Here is a 19,511-nt window from a genome sequence, read left to right on the forward strand (position 1 = left end):
AGAACTGCAGAAGAGTCAAAAGTTTAGAATTTCTTTTGGTCCATAAATTGATTCCATGATTTCTTTTTAACTCTAATTGCCCATTTGTATTATGCTTTCATTTCAGAGTGTGATGAGACATTAAATTGCATAATGTTCAATAAAAAAGTGGAAAAATTGGGTTGTTCTAAAACTTTTGTTACTTTATTAACACAGTTTCTCTGCTGGATTCCTTAATTATTCATACTGAGGATATGAAACAAACAAACAACGAATTTGTATCAAATGTTGATAAGGTGTACACACCCAGCAACACACTAGGACTTTAAAGCACAAACATGCTGCACAAAGTCTTCTCAGTTCTTTCTGTTCAGTCTGACCTCCAACCTCTGGTGTCCCCTTTAGAGTCTTCCATCCTTCAAAACTGCTCAGCAGACACAGAGAGGACCATGTGCAAACTGAATCTTTCACTTTGCAGTACAGAGGCTTCCCATCAGTTTTTTGTAAAGTGTCGAGGTCAGATGACCCTTATTGTATTTTCATGCTTTGCTCTGGGCACTTCAGTGGAAAATGTTTTGACACACTCCCCCTGACGCACTCATAGACAGGAATTTGCATTTGTTTGTGTATGTGAATCATTTTCTATGTTACTGTGGGTGTATGTGTGTTCACCCCAGGCGACAGTTAATAAGATGAAGTATTAATTAACAGTGATGTATTTGGGAACATTGGTTGATTTCTGAACGAAGCCTTACTGGTAAACACTTGACTAATCAGAAGCATACTAATTTAGCCTCTAACAGTAAAATGATAATCAGCTCAGTGGCTGAACAGACACATTTACTTTTTTGGTTAAGCTGAAGCTATGGTGTTACATTACATTTAAAAAAATATCTGTACATTCTTGTTGATGCCACCATGTTATGTATGGCACTTGATTATCTGTGACATTATACTTTAATGGAGTTGAAAATCTTTGAAATTGTGACATAAAGCAGTATATGCAGTATAAAGGGAAGCTTTATACTGCATATACTGCTTTATAACACTTCTTTGTTATGTGGTTAACAAAGAAATCTTTCCTAGTTACACATTTCCAGGTTCAATAGCAGCTTTGCTCTGTTCTTCTGCCAGGAAATATTGCAGCCAACAGAAGCCAGTACTTAAAAAAGTTCTCACCTGAGCTTGCCTTGTATATTACACTGAAATGATTACATCCTTGAACATTCAGAGAAACTGATTTGCTTTTTGTAGCTAAATGAAAAAAATATGTTTTTTATGCTCAGTTTTACTATGTTTACTACACTGATGACTTTTCTGCAAGCCTGGGACATGTTTTCAGTGGAAAAAACAGTCATGCAGTCAGAAAAAGTGAAATTGAAAAACAAATTACATTTGATGTCAACAACATATTTGAGTAAAAAACACATTGAAATTTTAATTTACAGCTAATAATTTTATTCATGTGCATGACTGATTTAAAAAGAGCACCCAAGAGAGGCTGAGCCTTAAGGAAAGGAAGACACAGTCTTTCACCACTATGTGAAAGATTGTGTGCGCAAACAGATACACTAAGAATAATATTTCTCAATGTAAAATTGGCAAGAGATTGGAGAGGATTTAGGTCATCACACATCCCTAAAGGACCCGCGATCAGAGATGCCACTGACATATTGCAATGTTTTCATTAAAACCATAAAATACCATTTAATTATAAAGGGATTGCCACTAATACAGCAAATGAGTCTCAAGAGTGCTTAATGCTGAAGTAAAATCATTGAAACTACTGCATACTTTGGTATCTCTGGTGATAAAATGATTGCTGCTAAAAACTGCATTTGTTTAAACATTATATTTTCGGTTATGGATCACTGTAAACATCTTCTTCTTAGCTTAGTGTGCACTCACCAGCCACTTTCTTCTTAGGTACAGCTGTTCAACTGCTCATTAATATAAATAGCTACATTTACAGAAACGGCTGATCTACTGGGATTTTTCCCCACACGATGATCACTAGTTTTTACAAAGATTGGTCTAAAAAAAGGAAATTTCCAGTGACCAGCAGTTCTCTGGGTGTCTGGATGCCAGAGGTCATATTACAATGGTCAGAATACTTTGAACTGATAGGAAGGCAACAGTAACTCCGATAACCACTTATTACAATGAAACATGACGATGAGTTAACTGAACTCAAATTGTGATCTTGAATGCAACCAATAAATCTGCAGTAAATGCATGAAGCTGCTCTACAATATGGTCCAAATCTCCGAGGAATGTTTCCAGCACTTTGTTGAATCTATGAAGAAAGAGTTAAGATGATAAATACGAGAAAGTATTAAGGCAGTTCTGAAGACAAAACACAAGGTGGAAACAGTGATTTGCTGCAGTTATTGGGATGTTTACCTACATTACAGACTGGGCTTGAGGACCAACAGTAACGTTGTCCACATAAGGGGATGAGCAGACTCTTCTTTCAAAGAAATCTCAGATCCTTTAATGCAGTGGAGCCAAACATAAGGAGAGTTTCACTGGTCTGGCCCACTGAAGATTAAAGTGAGCTGTAAGTGGTCTACTATGTACTATGAGTTTGGCATCCCTGATTTAATATGTGCAGCAAAATGCTGAAGATCTTCTACCAATCTGTACACCAGACTACAGACACCTTCTGCAGTATTTTGCTGTTGTCTGCTGGGAGGCGGCATCAATGCTAGGGATGCCAGCAGGATCAACAAACCAATTCCCAAAGCTGGAACCATCACTGGCCAGAATCTGGAGGCATTTCAGTCAGTTAGGGACAAGAGGTCACTGAACAAACTGCTCTCCATCACAGACAATCCATCTCAGCTCCACTCTTCATTCCACACTACTGAGGCAGCAGAGCTCATTCTCCCTCAGACTTCTTCAACCCTGCTGCCATAAAGAATGCTTCAGGAAATCATTCGACGGTTCTCTGTGAAACTGTACAATAACTCTTCTCTCTGTGACAGGTGGACACACCTGTCAAGCATAGCACTCTGTAACATTCCACTGGAGCAGTGGCGGCTGGCCCATAGGGGGCGCTCGGGCTCCGCCCCCCCAAATGTGGAGGAGTAAAAATATATATTTTTAAAAAATTCATCAATGATAGTTTTACTATGTGTGTGCCCATATACAGCCAGGCGTATTTTAACATTTTCACCAGCTGACTCATTAAAGTTCAACCAACAAACGGTGTTTTTCTTCTTCTGGGGCGCTCGTCAAAGCGCCCTTGATATGCAGCGAAATAGCCTATCATTAAATGGTTGCCAGGGGAAAATAATAAATATTTGACCTATCAGCGTCGCTGAATTAAATGGTTTGGGGGCGCTTAAAATTGCGCCCCTGCAGAAAACGCGCGAAGATTTGCTGTTCTAGAATTTTACCTCAGTCAGTAGCCTAAGTGAGCTATAAGGTCAGAGAGAGACGATGGCAGCGGTATTGTTAACGGTTGAGGCACAGCCTCCCCCAAATTCGGTTAGATCGCTTCTAACCTACCCTTTTGCCAGAAGGACAATGGCAGAAAAACTGCAAGTTAAAGAGTTGGGACCTGACAAGCCCGAAATTCAACTAACCCAGGCAACGAAGGAGAAGTCAAAAGCATACAACAGGACTTTTTGTCGGAGTTGGTTCCAGCGCAAGTCGTGGCTGACAGGCTGTGGAACAGCTAATGCACTTTTTTGTTTCCCGTGCATACTGTTCAAAAGTGACAAGTGTGATTTGACGTGGACACAATCTGGACAAACCGACTTAAAGCACCTCTCCGAACGAATCAAGAAACATGAAAGCTCACGAGTTCATATGGACAACAGTGTAAAGCTAGCTGTGCTAGGGAAAACTAGCATAGCGGCGCAGCTAGATGATGGACATCGGATTGCTTTAAGAAGGCACAACGAAGAGGTAGATAAAAACCGTCATATTTTATCTAAAATCATCGATTGTATTAAGTTTTGTGGTGCTTTTGAGCTAGCAATGCGGGGACATGATGAAAGTGATTCCTCAGACAATCCAGGGATTTTTAGAGGTTTAGTCGACTTGATGGCATCAATTGATCACGACTTGAGGCAACACCTTGAAAATGCTACTGTATTTAAAGGCACCTCGAAAACAGTCCAGAACGAGATCCTGGATTGCATGTTGGCAGTTCTGAGAGAAAGGATCGTGGAAGAAGTAAAGGCAGCGAAGTTTTTAGCCATTCAAGCTGATGAAACCACTGACATTTCTACACACTGTCAGTTAGTCATGGTGCTAAGATACATTGACCAACGAAACCGTATTCAAGAGCGTTTTTTTGAATTCATCAAGCTACCCAATGCTTGTGCAGATGCAATAGCCAGTGCCTTATCGGAGAGGCTGCGCTTCATCCTCCCCCAGGGACAAGAGAGAAAGTTGATCGCCCAGGCCTACGATGGGGCCGCTGTAATGAGGGGTACCACTGGAGGAGTGCAGCGTAAGATACAGGACATTTATGCTAACGCTCACTACGTACATTGTTATGCCCATCAGTTAAACCTGGTAATGCAACAAGCAACCTCCCACATCCCTCAAATCAGTCACTTTTTTTCCGACATAGCAGGATTCGCTTCTTTTTTTACTAAATCGAGCAAGAGGACTGCAGTGCTTGACGAGGTGGTGGCGCACCGACTTCCAAGTGCATCGGCAACCCGTTGGAACTTCAACAGTCGTGCTGTGAATACAGTGTATGAACATAAAGACGATCTGGTGAGGTGTTTTCAGACCATCCGTAACAGTGAAGGATTTGATGCCCCTACAAAGAGAGATGCCGGTGGTTTCGTGAGAATGCTGGAAGACGAAGCTTTCTGTTTTTTCCTGGCCTTGTTTCACAAGATAATGCCACATGTAGACATGCTGTATAACCACCTACAGAAGAGAAACATCGATTCTGTCACCATCGCAGGGATCACCCAGACATTCATCAGCCGCATGCAGGCTATCAGGTAGGCATAAAAGCATAAATATGTAACCTAGAATAAATGTTAATTATCTATGCATAGATTCTATCAAATTCTCTGCATATATTCTGTGTTCTGTGACTTAAATGTTTAATGGAATTCAGATAATTTTGATTTATATCAGCCTTTGAAGTAATTTTATGAAAAATATTTGATTAAGTATATTTGATGAAGTATATTCCCAGTAATGATTTGATGTAGCCTATACCATAGGCTATTTCCTGAAATTATGGCCAGGGCCTTTATTTACTTGCACTGGTTTTCCCCCAGCCATTAAACCAGGTCCGGTTATTAATTAAATCCGGTAATTCCCGGTAATTAGAACACAACCTTTGTTTGGTTTGTGTTTGGTTAATATATCCCTATTCAGTTTTCAGAAGCCATTAATGAAACTTATGTATTGGATCAGGGAGGCACTTCCTAATCTGGTTGTGGATGAGGAGTACAGGGGACCTGTTCAAGACCCACCCACAAAGAGACGGAGAACATTGGGGGAAGACAGGCAACACCATTTGGCACTGGAGGTAAGCACTAGCTGCTTGGTCTGATTTAAATCGGATCATCAGATAAAATCTAATGACGATGCTGTCAGATGTCATTTGATATAGTGGTCATGACTGTTTTGTTTTGTTATGGACAGATTTTTTTTTTCAGAATAATGATTAACATGAGACATGTGCCAAAGTCTTACCACTGAATCTAACTCTTACCAATTATATATTATTGGATAGGTGTGCGACACCATTATGAGCCATGCCAAGGAGAGGTTTTCTTTCACCAAGCACCTTGTCAGCGCCACTCTGTTGCAAGGAGACTTGTTCCAACAACACAGCAAAAATTTTCCAGATGCAGCACTACAAACCACAGTGGAAGCCTATCCCTCATTGGACAAAGCCAGACTTAAAACAGAACTGTCCCTGATCTACGACAACGAGGAGTTTCAGAGTTGTAGTGGTGCGCTGGCGCTCTATCAGGTTCTGATGGAAAACAACCTTCAAGACACATTCACCGAAACTGTAAGTCTTCTTAACATCCTCATCACCACACCAATGACAACATCAGAATCGGAGAGGTGTTTCTCTACTTTAAAGAGGATAAAAACTTTCCTGAGAAACAATATGGCTCAGGATCGGCTCAACGCTCTGGCTATGCTGTCCATAGAGAAAAAACTCACACAAGAACTTCCTGATTTCAACACCAGGGTCATCGAGAAATTTGCCACTCAGAAAGACAGACGAGCAAAGTTCTTGTACAAATAAGAACCCTTAACCATATTTACTCTCTTTCTCCATCCCTCTCTCTTTCTCTCTTTAGCCCACCCCCCCAATCAGTTTACAGTTGTTGTTTTCAATAGTTATTTTTCATTCATTCAAAAAAAAAAAAAAAAATCTGTTCATGTTCATTTTTACAAATCTATACAAATGGCCAGAATATGGTTGTTCATTTTTACAAATCTATACAAATGGCCAGAATATGGTTGTTCATTTTAAATTTAAATTAAAATTGTGTTGTTTGATGTACTCATTAAATGGGTCATTTTAGTCGATATCATAAAAATTGCCCCCCCTGAGATTTTTTTCAGGAGCCGCCACTGCACTGGAGTATAACCTCCTGCAGCAGTTTCTTAGATTTACAGTGTACATATTATTTATTAATGTAGTTTGTGCTACCCTCTTGCATAATCTCTGTGTTACTCTTTACTTTTATTCACTTTGGTATATATTTATACAGTGTTGGGAAGGTTACTTTTAAAATGTATTCCATTACAGAATACAGAATACATGCCCCAAAATGTATTCTGTAACGTATTCCGTTACGTTACTCAATGACAGTAACGTATTCTGAATACTTTGGATTACTTAATATATTATCATGCTTTTTACAACAACGTGAATGTACTATTGCTGTGTGATTTATTACTATTACTGAAGGTCCGCGACTCCGAACTGTAGTAAAGGGACCTCTGACTAATACGGCGGGGTCCCTGTCGGCTTGTAGCTGAAAAATAGCTCTACTTTGTTGTGTGGGTCAACTTTTCTTGCGACAGACAGAGAGAGGCGTTGAAAGGCTGCTCCAACGGAACTTGTTGTTTTCGGAGGAAAACACGAACACAGTGTACAGTCGAGTCTTAATAGCTTACTTACAACTGGGCTCGTCAGGCACTCTTCTTGGCTGAAGTGGTTATTATTATATTTACATGCTTCTAGCTCCCGTTTTTCCTCGATGACAACTCGTACCTTTCCACTCCCCTTTTTCTCCCTCCTCGCTCACAGACACATAACGTGTATGGCAGTCCATTCTCCCTGCAACACGGACTACACTGCCCATGATGCTACATTCTTTAGAGCTATGCTTGTAGCATTCTGCCTGTTAGCTTAGCACAACAACAACAACAACAAAGAAAAGGCGCTCTCTCACCCAGGAAACACACAGTCGCAGAGAGAGAGAGCGTCGCCCTGTAACCATGGCAACCGTAACGCTGCCGCCTGGAACAACAGAACGTAGCTGTCAAACAAAACCCAAACAGTCCTGACCCGCGACAAAATGAAACAGGAAAGTACCGCAGTGTAATCCATTTATTTCAACAAAGTAACTGTATTCTGAATACCACCTTTTTAAACGGTAACTGTAACGGAATACAGTTACTCATATTTTGTATTTTAAATACGTAACGGCGGTACATGTATTCCGTTACTCCCCAACACTGTATTTATATATACAATTTTTGGACTCACAGTATAAGGCCCTCATTATGTGCCAGTTGCACTTTTACTCTAAGTATGATATTTTATCGTAGACTGCACTGTTTTTATTCTTTATCCTGTTGCGTTAACCTTTCTGTCAAAAAGCCTCTTGGCTAATTTAGCTTGTTTATTAATGCGGATTGCGGTTTTATCACTGTCTCTTTTTTCAAAGTACTTTGTGTAATCATGTATAGCTTGTTAGCATGAAGACCATTTAGGCTGAACTCAGAGGGCTAACAAGCTGGCTCATGCAGTGATCAGTTTAAGTGCAGTCGACCTATCACTTACATGTAAGCCCCACTCACATACTCAGAGACGTTATAACTGTCAGTGTGGAGCAGAGGGACTCGTATTGTGTTAGCTGCTTGTTAACATCTCCACCTTTTATCTGTCAAATTAGCCATGAAGTCAGAGCGGCAGAGATCATCCCAAAGGAGAGGATGGAGCAGTGAGCTATCAGGACGTCAGGTTCTGCACAAATGTTCACGTCAAACAAGTAATTTCATCTTTTCCCAAATTACTGCAGGTGGAAATATGGAGATAAGCACAGAGAGAATTCACAGAGCTCAGCTGTCACTGAAGATAAATGGGAGAATTTAAAATCATTTAAAGGTGCTGCATGGATCATTTTTTACCACAAGTATATAATTGTCTAATTAGTACTCAGTACTTGGTGCAATTAACTTGAGCAAATTGGATCACGGCATTGATGACTAGCCACCTCTCACTACCTTAAGTGTTGATGTTTCTACAAACCAAACCATTTTTTCATGAAACACTGCTCCTCTTTCCAGCCTTCTTTTTTAAAAAAGAGAAACATGCCTGTATCTTTTCACTTTCATCTTTTCAATTAAATCATCACAGACGACTTTTAATTTTGAGCCAGCGATAATGAAAGCATGTGTCTTTATTAGAATTCGTAGTTTTAGAAAACGACTCTCTTCTTTTTGTTGTCAACATTTCAGCCAAGATCAAGATACACTATAATGGTAGTGAATATGCAGACACCTATTTCACATCCAGTGTAAAGTTTCTTTCTATGTCTTGGGCCAGTTTTCTCACAGTATGGTGGAATATTTAGATTTATGTTGACTTAATCAATGATATTTTAGACAGGGCTTTAGTGTGCTTCCAGCATGTCAGCATGTCACTTCCCATACAGCAGTAGTAGTGGCACATTTTACTTGAGCCACCTCATCTAACACTTACTCATTGTGTGTTATGATTATCCAGCGATCATGTTTCAAATACATGTGGTGTTAAAGATCATGATCCTTGCCATAATTGTTTTCTCTCTCCTCTCTCATCTATCTGTATTTGTTTGTAGTAGTCTGTGTTCATGGGTGGGACTCATCTCGGGTTCCCACCTCTGGTCTGTTATTCTTTGCTGGATTGTTGAACTACACAGTTTGTGAAACCCTGGCTTCTTCTGCTCTGTGTGTTTGTGCGGCTTCTGGATTCTCTTCTCCCAGTGCGGGGTGAGCCAACCCTGAGTTGAGAGAGTGTGTTTTGTGGCTTATTAGATGTGTAGATTCCCTTCCCTCCTGGATGCCTGGAGCACTTTTCTCCTTTTTTGTATTGCATTATTGTGTAATTATTTCACTGTAAATGCACTGAACTTTGATTTCTGAGTCCTGTGCTTGAGTCTAACCTGCTTACCGGCTGTAAAAAAAATCCTTTGTCTCCTCTGTGTAGCATCACCATCAAAAGAGATCTTGTCGAAAAGATTAATGTAGAGTGTTCAGGTACAAAAGTCTTGACCTATACAAAAGATTGAGATCTCCAACTGTATTATAAGATTGACTGCCAGCTGAATGCAAGCTGAATTACTGGCAGCTACTGACAGTCTGCTTTGATACCTTCATTTAATGACAGAATTTACTTAATGATTCATGTTTACACTAAGATGAATCCTATTGATTCAGTGAGTCAGTCAACTGTTTTGTTAAAGCTACATCGAGGCTTCCATGATAGCATTTACTACAGTTTTCAAGTAGCTGTGTTTTGTTACAGCGTGGTTTTTATTCTTGCGTGTTATTACCTAAAACCTTGAACTTAACTGTGGAGATGAGCAAGGACAGTGAAATCACCGCAGAGACACTGAGCAGTAAGGTGCTTCAAAAACATTACGAACAAAACAAGAGTTTATTAAACCTCTTTAACTGAAGGTCATAATCACGTAGTGTCTGTAATGTTACACTACATGGATAAAAGCAGCCCATACTCATTTCTGAGTGTGATGCAATGCTGTTTTTTTAAAGTGAATAGTTAATGCACAAGGTGCGCTTTGGCCCTGGTTTGCGACACACCAGTGAGGAGCAGTTGTCGTTAGCAACTTGTCATTTTTGAATGTGCAGGATTGCTTTTGTGAAGGGGCAAGACACAATTTTCTCCTAATCATAAGCAAGTAGTCTGTAGGATCTAAGCCCCACCAGTATATGAAACCAAATAAAAATCATACAAATAAACAACTGAGGGAAATGAAAGGTAGAAATTTCGAACGCGACATTAACCACAGTGTCGGTCCATCGCTACCCTTCCTGGCTCATGATCCGGTGTGTAAAGGGGGCCATTATCTTTTGGCGGCCAGCATTGCCTCGCTCGATGAATAAAGGCCCTGATGCCAGAAGGCACTATGTGTGACACAAGTGCATCTGACAATCTGGAATTACGTGATGGCCCAGGATGAGAATGTGCTGCATAATCTAAAGAAGCAACTAATATCAGCGTATCAGCTGATATCAGCTAATAATCAGCGTTACAGGTTTTGAAACCACCTTGCAAGTTCTTCTCAGTTAACATTTAAATGATGAATAAATTCAAAATCCAGTTAACTAGCCTGGTGTTTACCGTGTACTGCCATTCAGATCTTACTTTTTGGTTTGCTTTTAACTTTTAGTCATTGCTGAGGTGAGAAAATAATCTATGCTGCTGCACCTTCTATTATGTAATCATTTTTGTGGCACTGTTTAATGATCGTAGCTGCGGCAGATGCATAAAGATGATGACAATTCTTAAAGTTATGTCCAACGTTCTGATTGGTTGACTGACTGACTTTTACAAAATGTTTGAACATCTATAGATCTGAAAACTGTAAATGGAACTGTATTAAACTATATTAAGATGTGAAACTTTTACCGAGGTTATTACAGCCCTGTAATTACAAAGACCCTAATAGATCCTGATGATGCACCTTCTTCCATTTGTCAAATTCAGTGTCTGCCTTGCTAACACACAGCTTTGGTGCTGTGAGACTTGACTGTGTGGATAATTAGAAACTTGGAAAGGTGAGAATAAATAATCTGGCACTCCAGTGACTGTTAGTGTGATGGATGAATGGCTAGATGGCAAATGGAAGGAGACAAGATTAAAAAAAGAAGAATATAGATTATAAATGCTTTAGGAGAGTGCTGGTGGTGAAGGGGACTAATAACTGTATGGATTATAGAGAAATATTAAATACATTGGCATAATATATTGTAAGAACCTTATAAACCTGTCAAAAATGCCCCAAAAATGTTATTGGAAAAAATAGCAAGACAGGACCAAAAGTCCAAATTGCAATCTCTTTAATGAAGCCCTCATTTCCAGACAGTGCTAAACAATAAGAAAACTGTCGGATTTGCCTTGCAGGCTGAAAGTATTTGGAACCTCCTGCTAAGTGCAACCTGGGGAAACTGACAAGAGAACAGTGACAAGAAACTCAAACACAGCATGACAAAACCAACAAAGGCTTCTGAGAACTTATCAGGATGCAGGAGCTGTTTGAGTGGACATCAGGGTACAGGATGTCGCTCCTCCAAACCATGCATTTAGAGTTGACAATAAGATATTACCAAACACAATGACCCAGAAAATGAAACAGCGACCCTTTTTAATATTGCAACAGAGATATGCATAAATCTTTAGACAAACTATCCTTCTGAATATTCATCTTATAATCCTGTTTCCACTTCTGCCTCTGAATCACAAGCTGTTATTTGCTTTCTTTGATGGATCTTCTGAGCCTTGTCCATACAAGATGTGGCTGGTTTGCAGCCACTGGTCTCCAGGGTCCCGTCTGGCTTCATCTGACAGTTGGAAAGAGCACTGAGGGCCCTCAAGAGCCTGTCAGTCTGACACCTTTGTCAACAAACCGTTATATTAGCTACAATGATATGCACATATTGTGTGAGTTCATGAGAATCCATGCGTTTTGATGGATTTTTAAAATTATTTTTGGACTTGAAATAATGAAGGTTCTACTTCTAACACTTAGTCTTCATAGTTAAATGTCATGTTCTTTGTGCTAGCGTTAGTCCCTTCTTGCATCACCTGTACCATGTCTTGCCTCTGTGAGTAGTCAGCCTTTGTCTCTTTTTTTTTTTTTTTTTTTTTTTTTTCCGCCTGTCCCATTTGGTTCTTTAGCCATCAGAATTGTTGTCTGAAGACCAACAAGGATACCCAATGGATTTACTTTGCCAAATGGATCATCGTGGCATTGCCGTATTGGTCCATTTGGTCGATCTTTGTTTTTATTATTTATTATATTTTATTTTCAGATGTTACAGACGGGACAGACATGAGTGAGAGATAGGAAAGGGAGAAAGAAAGAGGAAGGAAAGGAAAAACAGAAGGGGAGAGGGACAGTGAGAAAGGGGGGGAGAAAAAAAATAAGAATCTCCTGGATCACCTGTTGAGAGAAGAATAGAAAACAAGCAGAAAAAGACAAAAAAACAAAACAAAGCAACATACTAAACACAACACCATCGCATTAATCTAGCTAAGTGTAAACAGCAGTAAATACTAAATATTCAATGTTGTTGTGCAGCACGCAGGACAGATGTGCTTCGAAGTAGCAGCCAAGAAAGGTGTAATTTGGGTCTACGAGCAGGGAACACCCGTGTGCATACCTGTGTGGATCAGCGCGCTTGTATTCCAAAGGTTTCTTCATGTAACGATCTGCTAGGGAGTGTGGGGGGGCCACAGCCCCGTCCTCCAGGGTGTGAAGCAGGTATGGAGGAGATCAAAACTCCAGACATCCAGAGGCCCCCAGAACACAAGAAACCATGGAAGACCAACAGAGGGGCAGCCGCGCCACTGTTCCAGTAAGAGCTGAGGAGAGTCCCAGATGAGGGTTCACTCAGCAGCCGCGGAGCAGAAGCCAGGGGGAGTTGCAGTGACGTGCCCGTGAGCTCCGCCGGCCGCCAGCTGTGCCTGAGTGACCGAGCCCCAGCCTTTGTCTCTGCATTTGTTTACCTTTGACCTTTGTTTAGTTGATAGTTTCATGTCAAAATCATAGTTTGCATCTGTTTATCTCCTTAGTTATGTATGTATATATATATGTATATATTGTACTATTCTTAGTTAGTGTATTGTCTGTCTTGTCTTAATGTTGGTTTATAATGGAGCACTGTAACAAAAAATAATTTCCCCCAGGGATCAATAAAGTATTCTGATTCTGATTCTGATTATGTCTCTTTGTTTGATACTCTCTTCCCGCAGCAAGTTTATGTGTCGTGAGTCTGGGTCTCTGTCTCTGAGTTTATTTTTCCTGTCTTATTTTGATAGTCTATTTTCTCACATGTGTTATGTTTAGTTTTGCCTTCTGTGCTTTGCCAGTTAGATTCTGTTCAGCCATGTTTATATCATCCGAGTTGTTGATGTAGCAGAACAGTAGTCGGTCCCGCAAGAGTTGGGGTTGTACTTAGTTTTTTGCAGGACTGTATGGCCTGCAAAATGTTAATAATAAGAGCCTGTGTAAAGTTTGCATGGGTTCTATTTTATCCATGCATTTGCACATGCACATGGGCACTACAGTGCTGAGTCCTGCTCCCGCATTAATTCACTGACCAACAGCTGATGGTGTAAATGTAACAGGAATGTACTCAAACAATGCAGGGAAGATGACTGTAGAAATGCAACAGTATTAATCTGTGCAGCTTTCAAAATGTTCATGAGGGAGAATGGATACACCATTTTGTTTGCTTGTGATTTCCCGGCGAGAACAGATTGCATGAATGTCATCTAAGATCTGTCATGATCCTGTTTCTTATTTATGAATATACATCAGTGTAAACATGCTGCAGATTGTAAACAACTTGTAGCTCATATGTACAGCAGATAACTTACTGAACATATATTGGACAAATATTTATTATTTACTTTTGTAGTTCAGGTTAAATTAATGTTCATTTTAAACTGATTTATGGACAAAAAGAAATCATGTCAAACAGAATATAAAAAATGATGGTTCAATTGAGCATGCTGGGGGTTGAGGAAATGAGAAGCAAGAGTCTGCCAGCTAAATCAAATGCATACAAGATAAACACACTAATAGGCTCAGTGAGGTTCAGAGGACTATATGTCAGCTGTCTCTCTGTACATCATGATGTGCTAGTGTTGATCACTGGAGGCCAAATACCTCAGGTGTAATGAGAGCAGGTTTCTAGTTTATAGTGTTTTCAGCAGCTCAGTGTGGTTGTTCAGACACATAATGATGTACATCTGTTCCCATGTTATTGCTAAATTAAAATAATATACAAAAAGCAAATAGGAATTAAAGTAAGTCATGCTCACGCAATATTTTCTGATTGTGGACAATGGAAACTTTACAAATAAACTATTAACAGCCACAGTGTAAGCCAAGAGATGCAATTTCATCACTTTTGGCAGATTATTAATAATTACTAAATAAATACTGCGGTTTCCTTTATTTATTACATTTTCTTATAAAGTGCACAAAGAGCTGTATCATTAAAGAGGCTAAATAGCCATATAATTTTCTCTTCTTATTTAATAGCAACTTTTGTACATTTCTATACTAATAGTGGGAACTATTACAAAATAGAAAATACACTGTATTGTTACACCCACGTCCTCCTGCTTGACACAGTCAGTCAAACTTAAGAAAGATCTCACTAGAGGACATTTGGCTTCCAGTGGTAGGGATCAACATTGCTGTATGTGCACAGAGTTCTGACTGACATACCATTTCCAGAAATGTTTTAATAAAATGTATATTTATCCAGGCTTTCTGGCTCCCACACAGGAATCACAACATATAGACACATAAATGAATGGGAAATATAATAAAGCATATTATGATCATGTACAAGAGTAAGACAGCAGTAAAAGCAAAGGTAATGTTATAAACTCTAATGTGAAGAAAACCAAAATAGAGTGGAAAGTCAATATTAATCGTTGAACTACACGTGTACAACTATCCAGCACAATAAACTCCCTTAGTTGTAACAGGAGCACTTTTTCCTAAAGCTTTTGTTCTTTTAGAAGCTTCAATTAAATTAACCCATGTAATTTGTTTAATGAGAACATAAAAAAGGACACACTGTCTGATAAAGAGGCCAAGAACTAAATAAACAAAGAATACAGCTACACAACAACACGGGAGAACATGGAAGCAGAACAGTAAAATATCTAGCAGCGATAATGCTGCAGGATGTATGTTAATAAATCTAATTACCTTGTTCTTTTAAGTTACCACTGCTTCTTTTTAATACACAATCTCCCCAATCTCTGTGTTAATTAAGGTTTTTGTGACTTGGTGGTCTGCGACTTAAAACACTTGACTAAGAATTTAATGATTGTACAGGACAACATAATTATTTGTAGCATTACTAAGATGGGGCTGTGGTGCTATGGTTGGCTGGGAGTCAGAGTTAAGAGTAGGCTTTATTTCCTACGTTTTCAAGCTTTACATCTATCAAAATTGGGTTTTTTTTACTGAGCTCCATGCAGGGCTGCTCAGTTTAAGGGAGTGCTGGTGTCTAACTGGGTAAGAGGAAACTGTTACAAATAAAATGAGAATAATTTATTTTAACACAGTGACACTGGCAGTGTTTTCTACTTCATCAAAATGTAGGAAAAGGAAAGAGATCTCTGGGCTTTAACAAATCTTTATCGGTGAAGGATATCTTTAGCATAGTGTGACACTTTTGATCCACTATATAATTATGATGTTCCACATTATTATACTGAACAGCAGGGGGGAAAGACGAACCATAGGGCTCCAGGATGTCAGTTAAGGCTACAGCTGTCAACCTTAGAAGTGTGAAAGCAAAGGAAGAAATGGCTGTTAAAGCAGTCTTTTTCTTTATTTATGGAGTCATTTAGAAAACTGGTGTTATTGGTGTTACATGTTATATCACTATGGTTTTGTTTTTGTAAACAAAACCCATTAGAACACTCAAACTAAAAATGAAGAAACAATGTTTATATTTATGAGTTGTGATGACTGTGATGATAAAATCTAGCAACCATCTTCAGTCCGTGGATACATCCTGGAGCCAGGCCTGGTCAAAAGACCTATTTGCAAATGTCTAGTAGCCATGCCTCAACCCACATGAGTCTTGTGTGGTGGGTCCACTTAATGGGTGGCAATTTTTACACACAGAAGAAGCTCCAGCAGTCACTTCATTAGATACAATGTAAGTGGTTAAAACAAAATAAGCAGTCCCTTTTCTTCTGTATTCTGTGTGAACATGTGTGCTGAGTTTGTTCTGTAATTTGATGATAACTCTTAAAGCAAGATTATTCACACTTTAAATCACAACTAACCTGTAATGCAGGAAACAGACCTACTCTCAAAGCCTGAAACACTCAAAGGCATCACACTGCTTTTTTAATGATCACAGTCATTAATTCTGTGAGTAAAATGCTGATATCCACACACACACACACACAAAACTCATGAACACACAGTCACATAATGGATGTGTAAGTCAGTCAGACATAAAAGTAAACAAACAGCACAGCTTTAAGCTCTCTGCCACTAATGGCCCTATCAGTCACACATAAACTCAAAAATGCACTGCATGGGAGTGCCGCTGAACTTCAGAGTCAATGATGAATATACTCTAACTTTATTCTTGATTTTCTACAGTGGAAAAAAACACATCTAGTTTTAAGCTTCTCAGTGTTTGAATTAATGACTCGAATGCACAACTTAGAGCTTTTGTTTGTTAACGGAAAATTTGTCGCACAGTTTTTGGCTCAGTCCAGTTGGTTTTTTCACAACTTCACTACACTACTCTCAATTCAGCCAGCGGGTGTCCTCAGACTTTTTTCACGGTCCTTTTGCCTAACGCCACAGTCCTACCTGCTCACCTTTCTTTCAATGTGAAAGTGCCATGGTTTCTAAGTTGAATAAAAAGTGTCCTTGGAGCTGTGTGCAGCAGGCTCTGGGACTACAGTTTTCTCATTTAGTGTCAAAGTCAAAATGTTACTCAGTTCTCCCATATGGCAGAGGCTGGGCACAAGTCAGCTGCAACAGGTGCAAACCAAACCAAACTGGTTTGGATTCAAACCCAAACCCTTTGAATGACAGTACTGTATTTGACCCATCCATCAATCACCTGTGGCATGGCACCATCAGCATAAAAACACTTTGTTTCTTTTCTTTTACAGTTTTTTCTGAATGCTTAAACCCTAACTGTGATTCCTGTAGCACGATCTCTAAAACTATTCAGACTTATAGTAAAACCACTCACTGAGTTTGCAAAACTAAAAGCACAAAAACTGCTTTGCACTCAGTTTGCAATTTTGTAACACACACTTTGCAAAACTGTAGGCACAATTCACTGCACAACACTCAATTACCAAATTTCCAACACACTCCTAGCAAAAGTATACACATGTATGGCTATCATTAACACTAACTTGCCAACTGTCTGGCACACTTTCACATGTCAAAACTTTCTTAGATAATTAGTTCACTTTGCAATCAGCCTAAGCACTATAATACAGGTAAGCTGTGTGTGCGGAGTACAATGGAGGGAGCAGAAAGAGTGAGAAGTAGAGGAGGCCGAGGAAGAGGACGTGGAGGTGAAGAAGTAGGATGAAGAGGACGACAAGGACAAGGAGGAGCAAGAGGAAGACGAGGAGGGGGGAGAGGAAGATGAGGAGGGGGGAGAGGAAGGGTAGGAAGAGTAAGAAATAGAATTGCTGATGACATCAGAGCTACAATAGTGGACCATGTCATCAACCGTGGAATGACCCTGAGGGAAGCTGGCCAACGGGTCCAGCCTAAACTGAGCCGCTACACTGTAGCAAGTACCATAAGGACATCTTGAAATGAGAATCGGTTAGTACAGTCACTTTGCACAAAGATTTGTAGCACTGCCATATGCCAATGAGAAACACACCAATACCATTGATGTAAAAATACTGAAATTGTTACTTTACAGAATTGCTAGATGACCAGATGCTGGGGGCAGAGGAAGCATGTTCACTGCAGACCAAGTAACCCATATAGTCATTATGGCGATTGCAAATAATCCTATACTTGGAAATAAACACTTGTGTTTGTTTTGATGTACTTGAAGTTTGGATCCCTCTATGCTTATGGATCTATGACAGAAGTATGAGCTCAAACTGACATAGCCTACCTTGTGCACAGAGAAAGCAAAAGCCAGATGTGTTTTATATTCATACCATCAGTGTGCAGTTGGCGCATTGTGTGCTTAGTAGATGATGGCTTGTGTGTACTGTTTGATACGGAAACACCATTTTTACGAAGGTGTGAAGAGTTAATCTAGCTGTGTTCGCTTTTGCAAGAGAACTACAATGTTTTGATTATTGGGTGACAGGTTTTCTTATTTGTGTGAAGAGTTTTGCAAAATTAGCCAATAGTTACAAAAAATGTGCTTAAGCAATCAGAAAAAACTGTAATAAGAGCGCATCAGCTCTAGTGTAAATGATCTTTAAGTGATGATAATATAATTACTTATAGATTCAGGTTTATGCTTAAAATGTTTCCTCTTGTGGACTGCTACAGTAATTATGACTCTATATAAGAGCATTATTAATATACTGAAGCAGACTGGCCTGTCTACCACAAACTGTCCCCACATCTGGCCTCGATTGGAGACAAGAATCCAGATACATGAGCAGATGCAGACATGGCATAAATAAGGCAAGGTGTTCATGCACATGTCAGTACAGTGCTGGTTTTTCAAACTCCTGTTAAGAATTCATTCATCATTAATTCATTCATCTGGAACTAACACTGTAATTTTGTATTCTCTTTTATTTTATATGAGCTTTTTTTGTTTTCTTGTTTTTTTATTGGTTTACATCCTTTGAAGTCATTTTCAAATCTGTCTTTTGTATTCTGTCTTTTTACATGTCTTATGTTTCCTGAACAGGATTTTCCTTGTTGGAAGGTGACATAAAAATTCACTTACATTGCCTCGGGACGCAGGTTCAAAGAGTAAAAATGGTAAATGTTACATGACATAAAGTACACAAAACCCCAAAGGATTCTACTGCCCAGCAGTTGGTGAAATAGTCATGTAAATTTGTAAATAGCTAAATATTTGTAAATCTATTTTGTGTCAAAGCAGCCTCTCAGTTGTCCTGTGCTGCCTCACCACTTTTCTATCTCTCTTTCTCTGTCTTAATGCACAGGATTTTCCTTGTTTAGAAAGTATTGATTGCAAAAAAGCAATTATAGACATTTATATTAAAATTAAACTTTATGTAAATGCTCAATGCTTCATGTAATTTTTTGTTTTTGGTTTAATTTGTGTCTAAAGGTAAATCAGTTGGATACACTTAAATGTTCAAATATGGGGACATAAAATGTAAAGTTTAAAGTGAAACTCTAAACATGTCACCCCTACATTCAATGTGAATGTCAGCATTGTTATGCAGACCTTAAATTACAGCACAAACTAAACACTCATATGGCCACATTTATACATGCACTGCAGTTTTCTATTAGCCAACAGAAGCATTTGTCGAAATGAAAAGCTGTAATCTGCTGTGTGATAAGCAATTGTGCCAATGTGAGGATAGCTGC

The 19,511-nt window shown here is 39.2% G+C and overlaps 1 protein-coding gene across 1 annotated transcript; it reads left to right on the forward strand.

Moving 5' to 3' along the window:
* Window positions 1-3,016: 3,016 nt before the first annotated feature.
* Window positions 3,017-6,552, forward strand: LOC308402656 (zinc finger MYM-type protein 1-like). Its single transcript, XM_080891647.1, has 3 exons — window positions 3,017-4,952; window positions 5,377-5,491; window positions 5,699-6,552. Exons 1-3 carry the CDS (start codon window positions 3,424-3,426, stop codon window positions 6,224-6,226), a joined length of 2,172 nt encoding a protein of 723 aa, XP_080747773.1. The 5' UTR covers window positions 3,017-3,423; the 3' UTR covers window positions 6,227-6,552.
* Window positions 6,553-19,511: the final 12,959 nt, after the last annotated feature.

The sequence above is a fragment of the Rhamphochromis sp. 'chilingali' genome (genome assembly GCF_963969265.1).
Source record: "Rhamphochromis sp. 'chilingali' genome assembly, chromosome: 9".
Lineage (NCBI taxonomy): Eukaryota > Metazoa > Chordata > Actinopteri > Cichliformes > Cichlidae > Rhamphochromis > Rhamphochromis sp. 'chilingali'.